Genomic DNA, 17,982 nt, shown 5'->3' with positions numbered 1-17,982 from the left:
TAATTTTCAGCTTTGTCCCTTGTAACATAAATTTTAAAAAATAATCTTTGCAAAAGTTACCCTAGCAAATGGCTAGAAAATATGAGAATAAACGATGCAAATTTGTCCTAATAATCTGTTAAACTTAAGGCATTACTAAGCAACCAAAAGTGTAAAATAAGCTTAAAATCTTCTTCACAGCTAAGGTGGTATCTATCTTTTTTTTTCTTTTTTCTTTTCTTTATTATTATTATACTTTAAGTTTTAGAGTACATGTGCACAATGTGCAGGTTAGTTACATATGTATACATGTGCCATGCTGGTGTGCTGCACCCATTAATTCGTCATTTAGCATTAGGTGTATCTCCTAAAGCTATCCCTCCCCCCTCCCCCCACCCCACAACAGTCCCCAGAGTGTGATGTTCCCCTTCCTGTGTCCATGTGTTCTCATTGTTCAGTTCCCACCTATGAGTGAGAATATGCAGTGTTTGGTTTTTTGTTCTTGCGATAGTTTACTGAGGATGATGATTTCCAATTTCATCCATGTCCCTACAAAGGACATGAACTCATCATTTTTTATGGCCGCATAGTATTCCATGGTGTATATGTGCCACATTTTCTTAATCCAGTCTATCATTGTTGGACATTTGGGTTGGTTCCAAGTCTTTGCTATTGTGAATAGTGCTGCAATAAACATACATGTGCATGTGTCTTTATAGCAGCATGATTTATAGTCCTTTGGGTATATACCCAGTAATGGGATGGCTGGGTCAAATGGTATTTCTAGTTCTAGATCCCTGAGGAATCGCCACACTGACTTCCACAATGGTTGAACTAGTTTACAGTCCCACCAACAGTGTAAAAGTATTCCTATTTCTCCACATCCTTTCCAGCACCTGTTGTTTCCTGACTTTTTAATGATTGCCATTCTAACTGGTGTGAGATGGTATCTCATTGTGGTTTTGATTTGCATTTCTCTGATGACCAGTGATGGTGAGCATTTTTTCATGTGTTTTTCGGCTGCATAAATGTCTTCTTTTGAGAAGTGTCTGTTCATGTCCTTTGCCCACTTTTTGATGGGGTTTTTGTTTTTTTCTTGCAAATTTGTTTGAATTCATTGTAGATTCTGGATATTAGCCCTTTGTCAGATAAGTAGTTTGCAAAAATTTTCTCCCATTTTGTAGGTTGCCTGTTCACTCTGATGGTAGTTTCTTTTGCTGTGCAGAAGCTCTTTAGTTTAATTAGATCCCATTTGTCAATTTTGGCTTTTGTTGCCATTGCTTTTGGTGTTTTAGACATGAAGTCCTTGTCCATGCCTATGTCCTGAATGGTAAAGCCTAGGTTTTCTTCTAGGGTTTTTATGGTTTTAGGTCTAACGTTTAAGTCTTTAATCCATCTTGAATTAATTTTTGTATAAGGTGTAAGGAAGGGATCCAGTTTCAGCTTTCTCCATATGGCTAGCCAGTTTTCCCAGCACCATTTATTAAATAGGGAATCCTTTCCCCATTGCTTGTTTTTCTCAGGTTTGTCAAAGATCAGATAGTTGTAGATATGCGGCGTTATTTCTGAGGGCTCGGTTCTGTTCCATTGGTCTATATCTCTGTTTTGGTACCAGTACCATGGTGTTTTGGTTACTGTAGCCTTGTAGTATAGTTTGAAGTCAGGTAGCGTGATGCCTCCAGCTTTGTTCTTTTGGCTTAGGATTGACTTGGTGATGCGGGCTCTTTTTTGGTTCCATATGAACTTTAAAGTAGTTTTTTCCAATTCTGTGAAGAAAGTCATTGGTAGCTTGATGGGGATGGCATTGAATCTATAAATTACCTTGGGCAGTATCCTTGATGAACATTGATGCAAAAATCCTCAATAAAATACTGGCAAACCGAATCCAGCAGCACAGCAAAAAGCTTATCCACCATGATCAAGTGGGCTTCATCCCTGGGATGCAAGGCTGGTTCAATATACGCAAATCAATAAATGTAATCCAGCATATAAACAGAACCAAAGGCGGTATCTATCTTAATGATTTCCACTTTTGCTGCACATCAGAATCGCTTGGGGAACTTTTAAAAATCCTGATGTGCAGATTTCACTCTATACCAATTAAGTCAGAATGTCTTGGCCAGGGGTGGTGGTTCACACCTCTAATCCTAGCACTTTGAGAGGCCAAGGCAGGAGGGTTCCTTGAGCCCAGGAGTTCAAGACCAGCCTGGGCAACATAGGGAGACCCCATCTCTATTGAAAAAAAAAATGTCTGGGGTAAGGGATAGGAGGCAGACATTGGTATTTTTAAAAGATCTTCAGGTGATTCCAAAGTGAAACAGTTTAGGTACTCCAGCCACTGAGGAAGAGGAATGACAACTACATCATGGACAGTTGAAACAAACAAGATACTATGGAGTTGGAAGATTATTAAGGTCCTACTTTCATGTTTGTTTATTTTAATATGTTCTGGGTACATAGAAGATGTTTAAATATTTACTAAATTGAATTAAATTAATCTTAATTAAATCTTAAATCATATTCTTAGATATCAAGATGCTCAGCCATCGATTTCATTGTCCTTTTAAACAATTTTTAAAAATTGATATATAATAGTTGTATGTACTTTGGGGGTACATGTAATATTTTAATACTTGTATACAATATATAATGATCAAATAAGGTAATTGGGATATCCATTACCTCAAACATTTATCTTTTCTTTATGTTGAGAACATTACAAATCTTCTAGCTATTTTGAAATATACAACAATTGTTACCTATAATTTCTCTACTGTACTAGAATAACTAGAACTAATTTCTTCTATCTATTTTTGTATCCTTTTCTCTACTATACTAGAATACTAGAACTAATTTCTTCTATCTATTTTTGTATCCTTAACCAACTTTGATAATCCTTATACTTACATTTCTTATACTTCTCAAGCATCAAAGACATTACAATAGCCAGCACACTACCTAATATATGTATTTCATCTCAGTTCATCACTAGTGAAATGTTTTTTTTTTATGTTTTTGAGACAGGGTCTTTGCTCTGTTGCCCAGGCTGGAGTGCAGTGACACAATCATAGCTCATAGCTTACTGCAGCCTAAAACTTCTGGGCTCAAGTGATCTTCCCACCTCAGCCTTTCGAGTAGCTAGGGCTACAGGTACATGCCACACCAAGCTGACTTTTAAAATTTTTGTAGAGACAGGGGTCTTACTGAGTTGCCCAGGCCAGCCTCACACTCCTGACCTCAAGTGATCCTTTCGCCTGGGACTAAAGTGTTTTCATTTCAGGCATGAGGCCCTCTGCCCAGCTCAAGAACAAGTGCTTTAATGTTATCTAGTATAATCTTAATTACAACCTTATGAGTTCACTATTGTACCTCCCATTTCACAGGCAGAAAATTAAGTTGCCCAAGGTTACACAGATGGTGAGTCCTAAAGTTGCAATTCACACCCAAGTCTATCCGATCTTAATGCCCATATTTTTAAACTTTGTATTGTGCAGGAATGGAAAGATATGACAAAATGGTAGCATTAATGAAAAAGAGTACTTGCAAGTTCAATGTGAGTCTGTGGTGTGATGCCACTGCCAACAAGGTAAAAGCCACCTGAGGTTGTGTTCTGGAATACAGTATTCAGAGGGAGGGAAGCAACAGTCCCATGCTAGTCTTTAGGGGTGGAGCACACCTGGAGCATTGTGTGCGAGCTGGAAAAAGAGGATTACTCACACACCTGATACTCATTGTGATGTGAGTACCCAGCATGGTGAGCTGCGTCTGTAGGAAAAACTCTTAAAAAGCTGAGACTATTTAGGCTCCACAAAGAGAAGGCTGAGGGAGGCTGAGTAGCTAGTATTTGGAATGTCATCATGTGGTGGAACATTAGACACGATTGGTGTAGTTCCAGAAGGAAAAACTAGGCTGCACATATAGGAAAATCAGAGGTAGATTTGGCTCCACACAGAAAAGAAGGTCTGGCTGTTATTTGGAGCTTTTTAGAAATGAAACGGACTTCCTTGTAAGACAGTGAATTCCTTTTCACTAATGAAGAAACTGAATGATCACTAATCCTGAGAGTTAAAGACTTAACATATGTCAGGTGTGGTGCTTCTTAACGCTTAGTGGGTATTAGAATCACCTGGGGATTGCCAGGCCTTATACTGATTGCCAGGCCTAAATACTGATTGCCAGGCCTTACCTTGAGAAGAGTTGCTTCAGCAGATCTGAAATAAGGTCCAAGAATCTGAATTTTTAAATTTATTTTTATTTTATTTTTTTGAGATGGAGTCTTGCTCTGTCACCTAGTCTGGAGTGCAGTGGTGTGATCTTGGCTCACTGCATCCTCTGCCTCCTGGGTTCAAGCAATTGTCCTGCCTCAGCCTCCTGAGTAGCTGGGACTACAGGTACATGCCACCATGCCTGGATAATTTTTGTATTTTTAGTAGAGACGGGGTTTCACCATGTTGGCCAGGCTGATCTCGAACTCCTGACCTCAGGTGATCTACCTGCCTCGGCCTTCCAAAGTGTTGGGATTATAGGCATGAGCCACTGCGCCCGGCCAAGAATCTGAATTTTTAACAAGAAACACAGTGAGTCCAGATCACATGGTCACTGACCCACCCTTTGAGAACTGGTGAGGTGAGATAAACTCAGATCTCTTCCGCTTATCCTACAAATAAACACTTTAGTAAAAAATGTGTAGTCAACATAATGACTGCTCAAAGTTGTCTTAACAAGTTTTGTAAGAAATCTAAGGCAAAATTCCTTAATATGTTGTCAGCTAAGTTAGAGATGACATCATTGGAATGTACAATATTAGGGTGTGGAAGGAGAACACTTGATTCTCACTCTGTGTTATCAAAGAGAAGATTATAATAGCAAAATAGAAAATACAGATCCAGTTTGAAAATTTTAAACACTTCAAATAGAGAACCCACTCCACTTATGCCAAGGAGCAGTCGGATGGAGACCAGATTGGCATATGAAAAAGCTATATGATCATTTCAATAGGCAGCACCTGTGTAAGGTGAAACACCTATCAGCCTTTAGGGCCCAGGCTTATATAAACTTCAGCCTCAAACTCACGAACAGGTGTGGGTGAGAGTTGGCAACATAAGGGATAGTGCGGTTGGTCTTCTAACTCTCACCCACTTTTCTTGGGGGCTAAAGAGCTTTTGTTGGCAAGTATAATATGTTTGATTACTCTTAAAGCATGCAACTTGTGACCCACATTTTGGAATTACTCTCTCCTGAAATGTTTTGCTCTTTGTTAATATATCTTTAAAAAGTGATGCTTGAGGTAATTACTGTCCCATATCAGGATCTTTTTAAAGTTGTAGTGATGTTTCATTTATTACTAAAGTGCTTTAAAATTTTAAAAAGACTTTTTTTTTCCTTTGAAAACCTTTAAAACTGGGCTATTTGAGGAATTGCTGTTCTTGGCTGTTACGTTGATTGATAGTGTTCATGTACTTATCTAGTTTACTAAGGACTTCTTTCTAGCAAATGTTCTCAGTTTTAACTTTAAGGTATGTAAAATTTCCAAATGGCAGTTAAATATTGATAATAAGTTAAACATTTCTTTCTATTTCTTCTTGCTTCCTTTTAATGATTCAGACCTCCTTATCTATTTTTCTTGAATCATGAGAGATGAAATTGCAACAACAGTTTTCTTTGTCACAAGATTGGTGAAAAAACATGATAAACTAAGTAAACAGCAAATAGAAGACTTTGCAGAAAAGCTGATGACGATCTTGTTTGAAACATACAGAAGTCACTGGCACTCTGATTGCCCTTCTAAAGGGCAAGCCTTCAGGTGAGAACTAGTATGTGGGATGGCAAAGGGAAGCAATCACCAAGCAACCAGCCAGCTCCTAGGAAAATGGAGTGATCTTGTTTTCTGCATATAAGTAACGAAAGTTTTATGGGCTCGAGTTCATTTGTTTGAACGTGGAATTGAAAGGAGGAGACATAGTAGATGACACTGTGGCTGGAAACAACAGAGCAAAGCCCCTTATGTGAGGTAGATTAGACAATTTCTAACTTGTGTTTGCCATGAAAGATAACTAATTTTGTGACTTAGTGATGCAACATACATTCTGAGCCACTGTATCAAAAGTTGATGATGTCTTGTAAGAGTGGAGGGTGGAGGAGGCTGAGGGGAAGGTGGGGATGAGGTGGGAGCTATGTGTATTGGAACAGTATGTGCATAATGTGATTCTTCTGCTAAAGTGTCTGTCATCATGTCTTCATTTCCCTTCGCTTTTTAAAAAGGTGCATCAGGATAAACAACAATCAGAATAAAGATCCCATTCTAGAAAGGGCATGTGTGGAAAGTAATGTAGATTTTTCTCACCTGGGACTTCCGAAGGAGATGACCATATGGGTAGATCCCTTTGAAGTATGCTGTAGGTGAGTAATCTCATAGTTTGTGTGCTGTGTGATACCTGGAAACCTTAAGTTAGACAACTTTACATACCTTCATGAAAGATGATGCACCAAAGCCTTGAGTTGGCAGCAGGGATACTTCTTGGTTAAGATTTTAGATGCAAACTTCTGTTAGACAATGCAGACTTCTATTCAAAGTGGGTGAGGTGGAAAGCACAATGATTTTGCAAAATATTTGAAATGTGGCTTTAATCACTGCACCTTATTACAAACTATAGATTGGTAACAGTATCTCTTACAAACTGTAGATTGATAACAGATAAGTATTATACACAATATCAGAAAGGAAGAAGAGTTATCTACCATGGGACAATTCAGTTCATTAACTGAATCAAAAGAAACTAGTCTTTGTTTTTTTCTGAACAATTAACCAAAATAGCTCTTATAGAATATCATTTATAAGAATATCATTTATAAGTAGGTGAAGGTCAAAATGTCCTTCAACTTTTTAAGGCAATTTCTTTTAAAATAAGTTAGCATATTGTCTCCAGGAAAGATTGGAGATCTTGTAGGAAGTTGAATTCCTAATTAGTACTTAAATTTCTTTTCCTACTTAGGTATGGTGAGAAAAACCATCCATTTACAGTTGCTTCTTTTAAAGGCAGTTGGGAGGAATGGGAACTATATCAACAAATCAGTTACGCAGTTAGTAGAGCCTCATCAGATGATCCCTCTGGCACTTCCTGCGATGAAGAAAGTTGTAGCAAGGAACCTCGTGTCATTCCTAAAGTCAGCAATCCGAAGAGTATTTATCAGGTCAAGCGTGTTCCAGTTCTTTTCTATACTTTTTTTCTATCTAATTCTAAAAAGAATGCACTCATTATGAAAACAAAGAAGCAAAAAGTCATGGAAGGAACAAAACTGTACATTTTTAAAAGCCAGAATCTTCATATTTTGGCAAAACTTTTTCTGTCTCCTTCACTGCATAATGTATTCCCTACACCTGGCTGAGCTTTTAGGATCCACATAATCTTTTATTGTCCTATTTCTTCATACAGTATTTGAAGACACACAGGTTTCCTTCCACTTAAATTCCTACAGAATCAAAGATTAAGATTGGTGGGCTTTTTTTTTTTTTTTTTTTGTCAATTGAAAATACCATGGCATTTATAGAAAATTTGGATTTAGGAAAGGTCAAAGACCTATAAATTCTGCCACTAGAGCAGTTTTTCTCAACTATTTTTTTCTTCTTTTTAAACCATAACCCATTCAAAGATATGTATATTTTCATTTAAAAAGTTTCATGAAACAGTACTTATCTTTACTAGGAGCAATGCTCCCAATGCTCCCAATACTTCTAATTAAATTCATTTGATTTCAAGCATCTAAACTGATTTCATGACCCACAATTTGAAAAACACTGATCTAGAGAGAATTTGTTAACACTATATATATATATTTGTTGGTATGTTCTCTTAATCACCTATGTATTAAGTGTTAAAGCAATTAAAATTTTAATATTCATTTGCCTCCCTTGTAACTTATTATTGGCAGATATTCTAGGCTGTTTCCACATGGTTGTAATAGTTTTTAAAAAGCTGGTAACTCATATAGTGATGCCTGAATTTTAGGTTGTTTCTTGAGATTTGATTCTCAAGCACAGAACTACTGGGTCACTGAGTATGAACATTTTACTGTTTTTTAATATGCAGCTGAAACACCATATAGAAAGTTTTATATATTTGTAGTCTCACCAGCTGTATGTAAAAGTGCCCACTTTGCCATTTTTTTCTAGAATTGGCTGTTCTCATTTAAAAACAGATAATTTGATTAACATGATATGCATATATAATACAGTATTAGTGAAATTAAACATTAAAAATTTCCATGTGCCCAAATGTTTTAGCACCTGCTGTCCTACAAATTTTCTCTCATTCACCCATTCATTATTTGAAGTTCTAATGTATTATTGTAGGTTCTTTATATGCCAGAACGATTTTAACCCCTTGTCATATTTCTGGCAAATGTTTTATCCCTAGTTTTTTAAACTATATGTGTCATTGATAGTTTCTCGGAAACAGTAACTTTAAGTAAAACGATGTGTGACCAAGCCTTTTTTTCCTCAGTGTTATAACCAAACTGTGTTATTCAAAGACCTGCTATATGTCATTTAGCTTAAAATTAGTTTCCAAGAACCTATCAAAGTTGTTGAGTGAGGATTTACGGTATTTGCCCTTAATTCTATTTTTATTTTTAGAAAGGTCTTCTTCCATTTGGGGATCAGACCTGTCATCAGCTATATTCTTTTACAGCAATGTCTTTTCAAAGTGTGCTCTGTAAAACATCTGTATCCATCATCTTAGGTGTTTAAAATGAAGATGTCTAGGCTGTGGCCCGAGAGATCATGAACATGCAGTTTTGGATTGGGCTGGCAGTGGTGAGGTAGGGATGGAAGAAGGACAATTCAAGAATAAACATTAACTTGAATAAGTGTATTAAAAGGTTTTCAGTTGAATTAATTAACTTTTTAAAAAGGTACAGTATAAAGTGACTTATGTTCTCGCCAAGTGCTAGAAATTTTTTCAAAGATGGTTATGCACTTTCAATTCTATTCATTTGTGCTCCCTATGATTTTGAAGTGCCTGACTTTTGAATTATGGGTTCATATTTAGTCCTTACAGCTAGCTTATTAGAGATCTTTTTACTTTTTTTTTTCCAGGTTGAAAACTTGAAACAGCCCTTTCAATCTTGGTTACAAATCCCCCGCAAAAAGAATGTGATGGACGGCCGTGTTGGCCTCCTGGGAAACACTTACCATGGCTCACAGAAACACCCTAAATGTTACAGGCCTGCTATGCACCGGGTGGACAGGTACCACTGGGTCAACACACACCGATGACGCAGCGACTGGGCATGTGGTGGGCGAGAGCTCAGAGGAGCGCCTTTATTCTCTCTAAAATAAAAATGAATTTAAGGTTGAGAGGCCCATGAAACAAAAAATGACCATATTAGGGACTAGAGTATACAATGGTAAATCCTCTCATACAGATCATGACTGTTCTTAGCTGTACTTTTAATTCTTATTTAATTTTACATGAAGTTTTATGTAACATTAGTGAATGTACTCAGTAAGGTAACAGAATGAAGATATTGACCTGTAATAAGACTCAATGAATTATGAAAAGTAATGGTTTAAATAAACGTACAGTGTTTTTAATAGTTCTTAGTTCAGTTTGTTGCAAGAAACAAACTTTTAAAAGTTTATTTTTTGTAAAGAAGGGGTCTCCCTATGTTGCCCAGGCTTGTCGCAGACTCCTGAGCTCAAGCAATCCTCCTGTCTCGGCCTCCCAAAGTGTTGGGATTCAGGCGTGAGCCACCGCGCCTGGCCACCATTCATTCTTTCTCCCCTCACCCTCTACCACTTGCTATAGGGAAAGTTGATGACTCTGCAGTCCATGTCTCTACATATTTGATAACAGTTAGAATTGTTTTGGCTGCTACTTTTCGATGTTTATGGTATGAGGAAATGCCCATTAGGCTGCTGCTGGTGAATTTTATCTTTGCTAGATTTTATAGATTTTAAAATTAAGGAGGGAGATTCTACAATCCAGCTTCACTTTATTAGCCAAAAATAGTTTGACTCTTCTAAATTCTGTGTCTCTAGTTGTTAGAAAATTCCCAAAACCTTGTTGACTGGACCCATTCCTACTCATGCTGTTTGTTCTCAGCCGGGTCCTTGCTGTTGTTTGGCAGTTCCTGTTAATCTCCACTTAAGCCGTATTGTAGCTGTCTTCTCAATCTCTTTTTACTCCACCCTCCTGTGCTCTCAGCAGGGGACTTGTTCTTTTTGTTTTCTCCTACTTCAAAACTTTATCCCTCCCTTCTCCTCTCTCATCTCCATTTTAAGGCTTTGCTCTTCTCCAGCCACTTGTATCTTCTCCCTACATCTTGGTTTTCTTGCTGAGTTTCTGCTGTTAGGTGGTTCTGGATCCAGGAAGCTGGTAGCATTGGAGCAGTCACAGCTTGGTTCTCTTGTGAGTAGACTTGTGCTTTGGGCCAGTGGCTCTGAGTGGATACAAAAAGTTGTGACCTTGAGTCCCAACTTGGGTATGACACGCCAGCAGTCATGCTAGTGCTGACGAAGGGGGAGGGGAGCTTGATTCTAGCCTCATTACTTTGGTTGCAGCTCTTAGTAATCATTTTTTCTTTTTTTTCTAGAAATGATGGTTCATTAGGGCACATAGCAGCATTATTTTGTGGGACAAACTCACCTACCCTTAATGGCATATGAGGTCAAGTTTCTCTGCTGAAAAGTGAGTTTGTCCTCTCTTGAAGAGCTTTCTACTATAGTGTGGGAGTTGTTGTGAACCTCCCTAGATTTCTCTCATGGCAACCACAACACTAGTTTACTGGCCCCTCAGCAAACCATCTTCTGGAGGTGGCTGTGATGTTTGCCAGCCTCCATACGTGTGTGGGTGAATTCTGGTCTCCAGAAAATGGGGCAGAAACAAGACTACCAGCAATAGGTGTAAGGATTAGGCTTTAGGATGCTGGCATGTATGTGAATGTACTTTAGTTTAATCCTTAACCATCGAGTTGGAATTTCTGGTAACATTTCATTTTCTCTGCCTCCCTACCTTCTACCCTTGTGCAGGCAATTGTCATTAGTTACCTGATTATTGCAACAGTCTACTAACAACAGTAACTGTTTCTGGTCTTGTTCCCTATCCTAAGGTAATCTTTACTCTCCAGTTTAAAATGTTTCAATCAGGAAAATATCAAATTCTAGAATATGGCTTCTGGTCTTAATGACTTGAGTTCCTGAATATCTTTTCAGCCTAACCTTGACTCTTTTGGACTCTGTTTTGTTTGTTTGTTTGTTTGTTTCCTTTGAGACAGAGTCTCACTTTGTTGCCCAGGCTGGAGTGCAGTGGCGATATGTTGGCTCACTGCAACCTCCGCCTCCCGGGTTCAAGCGATTTTTGTGCCTCAGCCTACAAAGTAGCTGGGACTACAGGCATGCGCTACCATGCCCGGGTAATTTTTGTATTTTTAGTACAGACGGCATTTCACCATGTTGGCCAGGCTGGTCTGAAACTCCTGGCCTCAAGTAATCTGTCCACCTTGGCCTCCCAAAGTGCTGGGATTACCGGGGACTCTGGTATTTAAGACTTCTTGATTGGGATACTTCTCACCTTGCCTCATTGTTCTCCCTTCCCTCTTGATCTTTGGGTATCACTTGAGATGCTACCTCTTCCAGGAAGACTTCCTGATCCCCAAGTCTAGTTTACAGTCATATGTTAGGGGTTCCTTACAGCATTCTGTCTGCCCCTAGAAAAGCACTTATCTATTATAATTGTTTCATAGTTATCAGTATCCTCCCAATAGACTGAGTTTTCAGAGTACAGATACCTCATATTCCCATTTAATGTTGGCATATAGCAGTGTTCAGATTTATAGACTGAATGACTTTATTGGTGATTAAATGCTTGCCTAATATATAATCTGATACACAGCATTAAATAATGCTTGTTGGTTGATCATTCTCTCAGCAGAGTAAGAAGTATTGTGTTCTAGGCTGGGCATGGAGAACTAATTGCTGTAAAAATCTGAAGCTGTTTGGTTTTTACATGTACAATTTAGTGGACTAAAAAAAAGAAAAATCAACCATATATAATAGTTGCTAGATAAAAAAATGCAACATAATATTTGGATATGACAGAAAAATGAGTGATTTTTCAAGAACCTTTACACAGAGGGTTTTATTAATAAAGTGTCCCTGTAGTTTGCAAGGTTGGTTTAAAAACATTTCTTCCAGCCAACAGAGGTGACACTGTACCCCTGAACCCCATGCTGCTGATGGACACTGCTAGTCAATCACAGTGTTCTGATTTGGGTTCAGAGATTGCCTCATAATTCTTGTAGCACAGTACTTGAGATGACCATTATAATTAATTGTTCCAAATTGGTACTCAGGAAGAAACCAATTCCACGATGTGCTAGGGTTTGGCTCAGAGGCAGCCATCCATGAGCATATGATCCCTGGGTAATCCTTTAGAGCCTCTCAGGAGGCTCTGAGCAAATGTATAGGGGAAAGAATATAATCAACTATATATTTCTACTGTGATTAAAAGTGGTCAATATACTTGAAAAGCCCTTAAATATATTAATGTCATATCTATTAGTCTATTTGTATAATAACCAAATTAGATCTTCCTAATCTACATTTTGAAAATTTTCTATGATGAATATGTACCACTTATTTTTCTTTTCTTTTCTTTCTTTTTTTTTTTTTTTCTTTTTTTGAGATCAGGTCTCAGTCTGTCACCTAGGTTGGAGAGCAGTGGTGCAATCATAGCTCACTGCAGCCTTGACTCTCTGGCTTGAGTGATCCTCTTGCCTCAGCCTCCTGAGTAGCTGGGACTACAGGCGCCTGGCTAATTTTTGATTTTTAGTAGAGAACGAGGTCTCACTATGTTGCCCAGGCTGGCCTTGAACTCCTGAGCTCAAGGGATCCTCCTGCTTCGGCTTCCCAAAGTGCAGGGATTACAGGCATGAGCCACCGTGCCTGGCCTTCTCTTTTTAAAAAAATTTTTATCTTGAGGTAATTATAAATTCACATGCAGTTGTAAGAAATAACATAGATCCCATGCATTCTTTTACCTAGTTTTCCCCCTTGGTAACATTTTGCAAAACTTTAGTACAGTATCACAACCAGATATTGACATTGCTACAGTCAAGATACAGAACACTTCCATCACCACAAGAATTTCCTCTTGTTTCCCTTTTATAGTTGCACACACTTCCTCCCACTCCAATCCCTTTCTTAACACCTTGGCAACCACTAATCTTCCGCCTGTTCTTTTAATTTTGTCATCTCAAGAGTGTTATAAATTAATCATACTGTAGGTAACCTTTTGGAATTGGCTCTTTTCACTAAGCATAGTTCTTTGGAGATTCATCCAGGTTGCTGCATGTATTGGTAGTTTATTCCTTATTGTTGCTCAGTAGTATTCCGTGGTATGGATACATCACAGTTTAGCTATTTACCTGTCAAAGAACAACCAGATTGTTTCTGGATATTAGGAATAAAGCTGCTACAAACATTTGTGTAGACAATGTGTGAACATAGGCATTTATTCCAGAGAAATAAAAACATGAGTGCAATTAATGGGCCATATAGTAGTTGCATGCTTAGTTTTTAAAGAAACTGCCATTTTATGTTCCCATCAGCAATGTATGAGTGATTCAGCTTTTCCACACACTTATCAGTCTTTGGTATTGTCATAATTTTTTATTTCAGCCATTCTGATGGGTGTGTAGGATATCTTAGTATGGTTTTAATTTACATAACCCTCATGGCTAGTGATGTTGAACATCTTGTGCTCATTTGGCATCTGAATATCCTGTTTGATGAAATATCTGTGTAAGTCTTCTGGCCATTTTCTAATTGAGTGCGTTGTTTATTTTTCCACTGAGTTTTGAGAGTATTTGATATATTCTAGACACTGGTCCTTTGTCAGATGTGTGGCTTGAAACTATTTTCTTCCAGTTTGTACCTTGTATTTTAAAAAGTTCTTTATTTTTAATTATTATGGGTACCTAATAGTTATATATGTGGAGTACGTGTGATGTTTTGATACAGGCATATGTTGTGTTATAAATCATGGTAACTGGGGTATTCATCACCTCAAGCGTTGATCATTTCTTTGTGTTAGGAACATCCCAATTTCACTTTCAGTTATTTATTTATTTTTTTATTTTTGAGATGGAGTGTTGCTCTCTTTGCCCAGGCTGGAGTGCAGTGGCACAATCTCGGCTCACTGCAACCTCTACCTTCCAGTATCAAGCGATTCTCCTGCCTCAGCCTCCCGAGTAGAATGTGCCCGCCACCACGCCCAGCTAATTTTTTTTTTTTGGTATTTTTAGTAGAGATGGGATTTCACCATGTTGGCCAGGCTAGTCTCAAACTCCTGGCCTCATGTGATCCACCCACTTTGACCTCCCAAAGTGCTAGGATTACAGGCATGAGCCACTGCACCCGGCCACTTTCAGTTATTTAAAAATGTACAGTAACTTATCGACTATGGTCATCCTATTGTATTACTAAGTACTAGATCTTAATTATTCTAACTGTATTTTTGTACCCACTAACAATCCCTACTCACCTAACCCCTCCCTGCTACCCTTCCTGGCTTCTGGTAACCAACCATTCTACTCTATTTCCATGGGTTCAATTTTTTTTTCACTCCCACGTGTGAATGAGAACATATAATATTTGTCTTTCTGTGCCTGGCTTATTTCACTTAATGTCCTCTAGTTCCATCCATGTTGTTGCAAATGACAGGATTTTATTATTTTTTATGAAGGATTTTATTCTTCATAAATAATAGAATTTTATTCTTTTTTATGAAGGATTTTATTCTTTTTCATGATTGAATAATATTCCATTGTGTATATGTACCACATTTTCTTTATCCATTTATCTGTTGATGGATACTTAGGTTGATTCCATATGTTAGCTCTTGTCAATAGGGTTGCAATAAACATGGGAGTGCAGATATCTCTTCGATATACTATTTTCCTGTCTTTTGGATATGTATCTAGCAGTGGGATTGCTGGATCATATGGTAGTTCTATTTGTAGTTTTTGAGAAACCTCCATACTGTTCTCCATAGCGGCTGTAGGAGTTTGCATTCCCACCAACAGTGTATGAGGGTTCCCCTTTCTACACATCCTCACCAGCAACTGTTATTACTTGTCTTTTTGATGCAAGCCATTTTGATGGGGTGAGATGATGTCTCATTGTAGTTTTGATTTGTGTTTCTCTGATTAGTGATGCTGAATGTTCACCGCAACCTCTGCCTTCTGGGTTCAAGTGATTCTCCTGCCTCAGCCTCCCGAGTAGATGGAATTACAGGTATGCACCACCGTGCCTGGCTAATTTTGTATTTTTAATAGAGATGGGGTTTTTCCATGTTGGTCAAGCTGATCTTGAACTCCCAACCTCAGGTGATCTGCCCACCTCAGCCTCCCAAAGTGCTGGGATTACAGGCTTGAGCCACCGTGCCCGGCATTGTTTGTTTTCTTTTAAGAAATCTCTATTCAGTACCTTCTGAGCCAAATAAAAACAAAGAGAACAAAAGAAATGCCTGTTTGGATTTTTTGTCCAAAAAAATTGAATTTTTTTCCCTATTGAGTTGTTTGAGCTTCTTATCTATTCTAGTAGTTAATACCTGTCAGATGGGTAGTTTGTAAATATGTTTTCCTATTCTGTGAGTTGTCCCTTCACTTTGTTGATTATTTCCTTTGCTGTGCAAAGCTTTTTAGTGAGATGTGATCTCATTTGTCCATTTTTGTTTCGGTTGCCTGTGATTTTGCGATCTTCCCAAGAAACCTTTGCCCAGACCAATGTTCTAGAACATGTTCCCAATGTTTTCTTCTAGTAGTTTCATAGTTTCAGATCTTATATTTAAGTTCTTAATCGATCTTTACTTGATTTCTACATATGGCGAGAGATAGGGGTCTAGTTTCATTCTTTTGTGTATGGATATCCAGTTTTCTCCACACTATTTATTGATGAGACTGTCCCTAGTGTATGTTCTTTGCACCTTTGTTGAAAATGGGTTGACTATAAATGCATGGACTTATTTCTGGGTTTTCTATTCTGTTCCATTGGTCAATGTGTGTGTTCTTAAGCCAGTACCATGCTGTTTTGGTTACTATAGCTCTGTAGTATAATTTGAAGTCAGGTTACATAATTCCTTCAGTTTTGCTCTTTTTTGCTTAGGATGGCATTGGCTATTCTGGGTCATTTGTGATTCCATATACATTTTAGAATTTTTTTTTCTATTTCTGTGAAGAATGTCTTTGGTATTTTGATAGGGATTGCATTGAATCTGTAGACTGCTTTGGGTACCATGGACATTTTAACACTATTGATTCTTCCAGTCCGTGAACATGGAATGTCTCTATTTTTTGTGTGCTCTTCAATTTCTTTCATTAATATTTTATAGTTTTCATTGTGGATATCATTCTTTTTTTGGTTAAGTTTATTCCTAGGTATTTTATTTGTAGCTGTTGTAAATGGGAGTAGCTTCTTGGTTTCTTTTTCAGATTGTTTACTGTTAGCATATAGAAATGATGCTGATTTTTGTATGTTGATTTTTATATCCTGCAACTTTACTGAATTTATTTTTCAGTTTCAATAGATTTTTGGTGTGGAGTCTTTAGGCTTTTCTAAATGTAAGATTATATTGTCTGCAAAGAAGGAAATTTGACTTTTTTCTTTCGAATTTGGATACCCTTTATTTCTTTCTCTCATCTAGTTGTTCTGGCTAGGGCTTCCAGTACCATGTTGAATAAAAGTGGTGAAAGTGGGCATCCTTGTCTTGTTCCAGATCTTAGAGAAAAGGCTTTCAGTTTTCCCATTCAGTATGATCCTAGCTGTGGGTTTGTCATATGTGGCTTTTATGATTTTGAGGTATGTTCCTTCTATACCCAATTTGTTGAGTATTTTAAAAATGAAGGGAGGATGAATTTTGAGTGCATTTTCAGCATCGATCAAAATTATCACATGACCATTTGACCCAGGAATCTCATTACTGGGTATATACCCAAAAGAGTATAAATCATTCTATTATAAAGATACATGCACGTGTGTGTTTATTGCAGCACTATTCACAATAGCAAAGACATGGAGCCAACCTAAATGCCCGTCAATGATAGTCTGGATAAAGAAAATGTGGTACATATACACCATGGAATACTACACAGCCATAAAAAGGGAAGATCATGTTTTTTCCAGGGACATGGATAGAGCTGGAAGCCATTATCTTTAGCAAACTAACACAGAAACAGAAAGTCAAGCACTGCATGTTCTCACTCGTAAGTCGGAGCTGAACAATGAGAACACATGGACACAGGGAGGGGAACAACACATACTGGGGCATGTCAGGGAGGAGGCGGGGGGAGGGAGAGCATCAGGATAAAATGCTAATGCATGGGGGGCTTAATACCTAGGTAATGGGTTGATAGGTGCAGCAAACCACCATGGCACATGTTTACCTATGTAACAAACCTGCACGTCCTGTACATGTATCACCAAACTTGAAATAAAATTAAATATTAAAAAAAATCAATTAAAAACATGTGGTTTTTGTCTTTGATTCTCTTAATGTGATGTATCACATTATTTTTTGCATATGTTTAACTATCCTTGCATCCCTGGGATGACTCCCACATAATCATGATCATGATGAATACTTTTTTAATGTGCTATTGAATTCAGTTTGCTGGTATTTCACTGAGGATTTTTGCATCTATATTCATCAGAGATACTGGCCTGTAGTTTTCTTTTTTCTGTTGTATCTTTGTCTGGGTTTGATATCAGAGTAATACTGACCTCATAGTATGGGTTTGGAGGTATTACTTTCTGCTCAATTTTTTAGCCCAATTTTTTAGAATAGTATGAATAGTATGTATGTATTTATTTATTTGGAGACAGGGTCTTACTCTACCGCCTAGGCTGGAGTGCAGTGGTGTGATCTTGGTGTGATCTGCAACCTCTGCCTCCCAGGCTCAAGCAATCCTCCTGCCTCAGCTTCCTGGGTGCTGTGACTACAGGTG

At 37.9% G+C, this 17,982-nt stretch overlaps 1 protein-coding gene across 9 annotated transcripts in view; it reads left to right on the top strand.

The window, feature by feature from the left end:
* The window catches only part of BTG4 (BTG anti-proliferation factor 4), a 55,420-nt gene that overhangs the window by 9,845 nt on the left and 27,593 nt on the right, over positions 1-17,982 (top strand). For 2 of the 9 annotated variants that reach the window (XM_054441394.1, XM_054441393.1), the window contains exons 3-7: positions 5,584-5,782; positions 6,241-6,378; positions 6,972-7,170; positions 9,074-9,225; positions 15,191-15,274. In XM_054441394.1, coding sequence (XP_054297369.1) covers positions 5,610-5,782; positions 6,241-6,378; positions 6,972-7,170; positions 9,074-9,225; positions 15,191-15,236 — 708 coding nt within the window. In that variant the 5' untranslated portion in view covers positions 5,584-5,609 and the 3' untranslated portion in view covers positions 15,237-15,274. Of the gene's footprint in view, positions 1-5,583; positions 5,783-6,240; positions 6,379-6,971; positions 7,879-9,073; positions 9,574-15,190; positions 15,275-17,982 lie in introns of those variants that run through there. The other 7 variants (XM_054441400.1, XM_054441398.1, XM_054441396.1 and 4 more) reach the window with 4 other exon arrangements.

Source organism: Pongo pygmaeus, chromosome 9 (genome assembly GCF_028885625.2).
Source record: "Pongo pygmaeus isolate AG05252 chromosome 9, NHGRI_mPonPyg2-v2.0_pri, whole genome shotgun sequence".
Classification (NCBI taxonomy): Eukaryota; Metazoa; Chordata; class Mammalia; order Primates; family Hominidae; genus Pongo; species Pongo pygmaeus.
The sequence above is the reverse complement of the archived record's forward strand: the minus strand, read 5'-3'. Positions and strand labels throughout refer to the sequence as shown.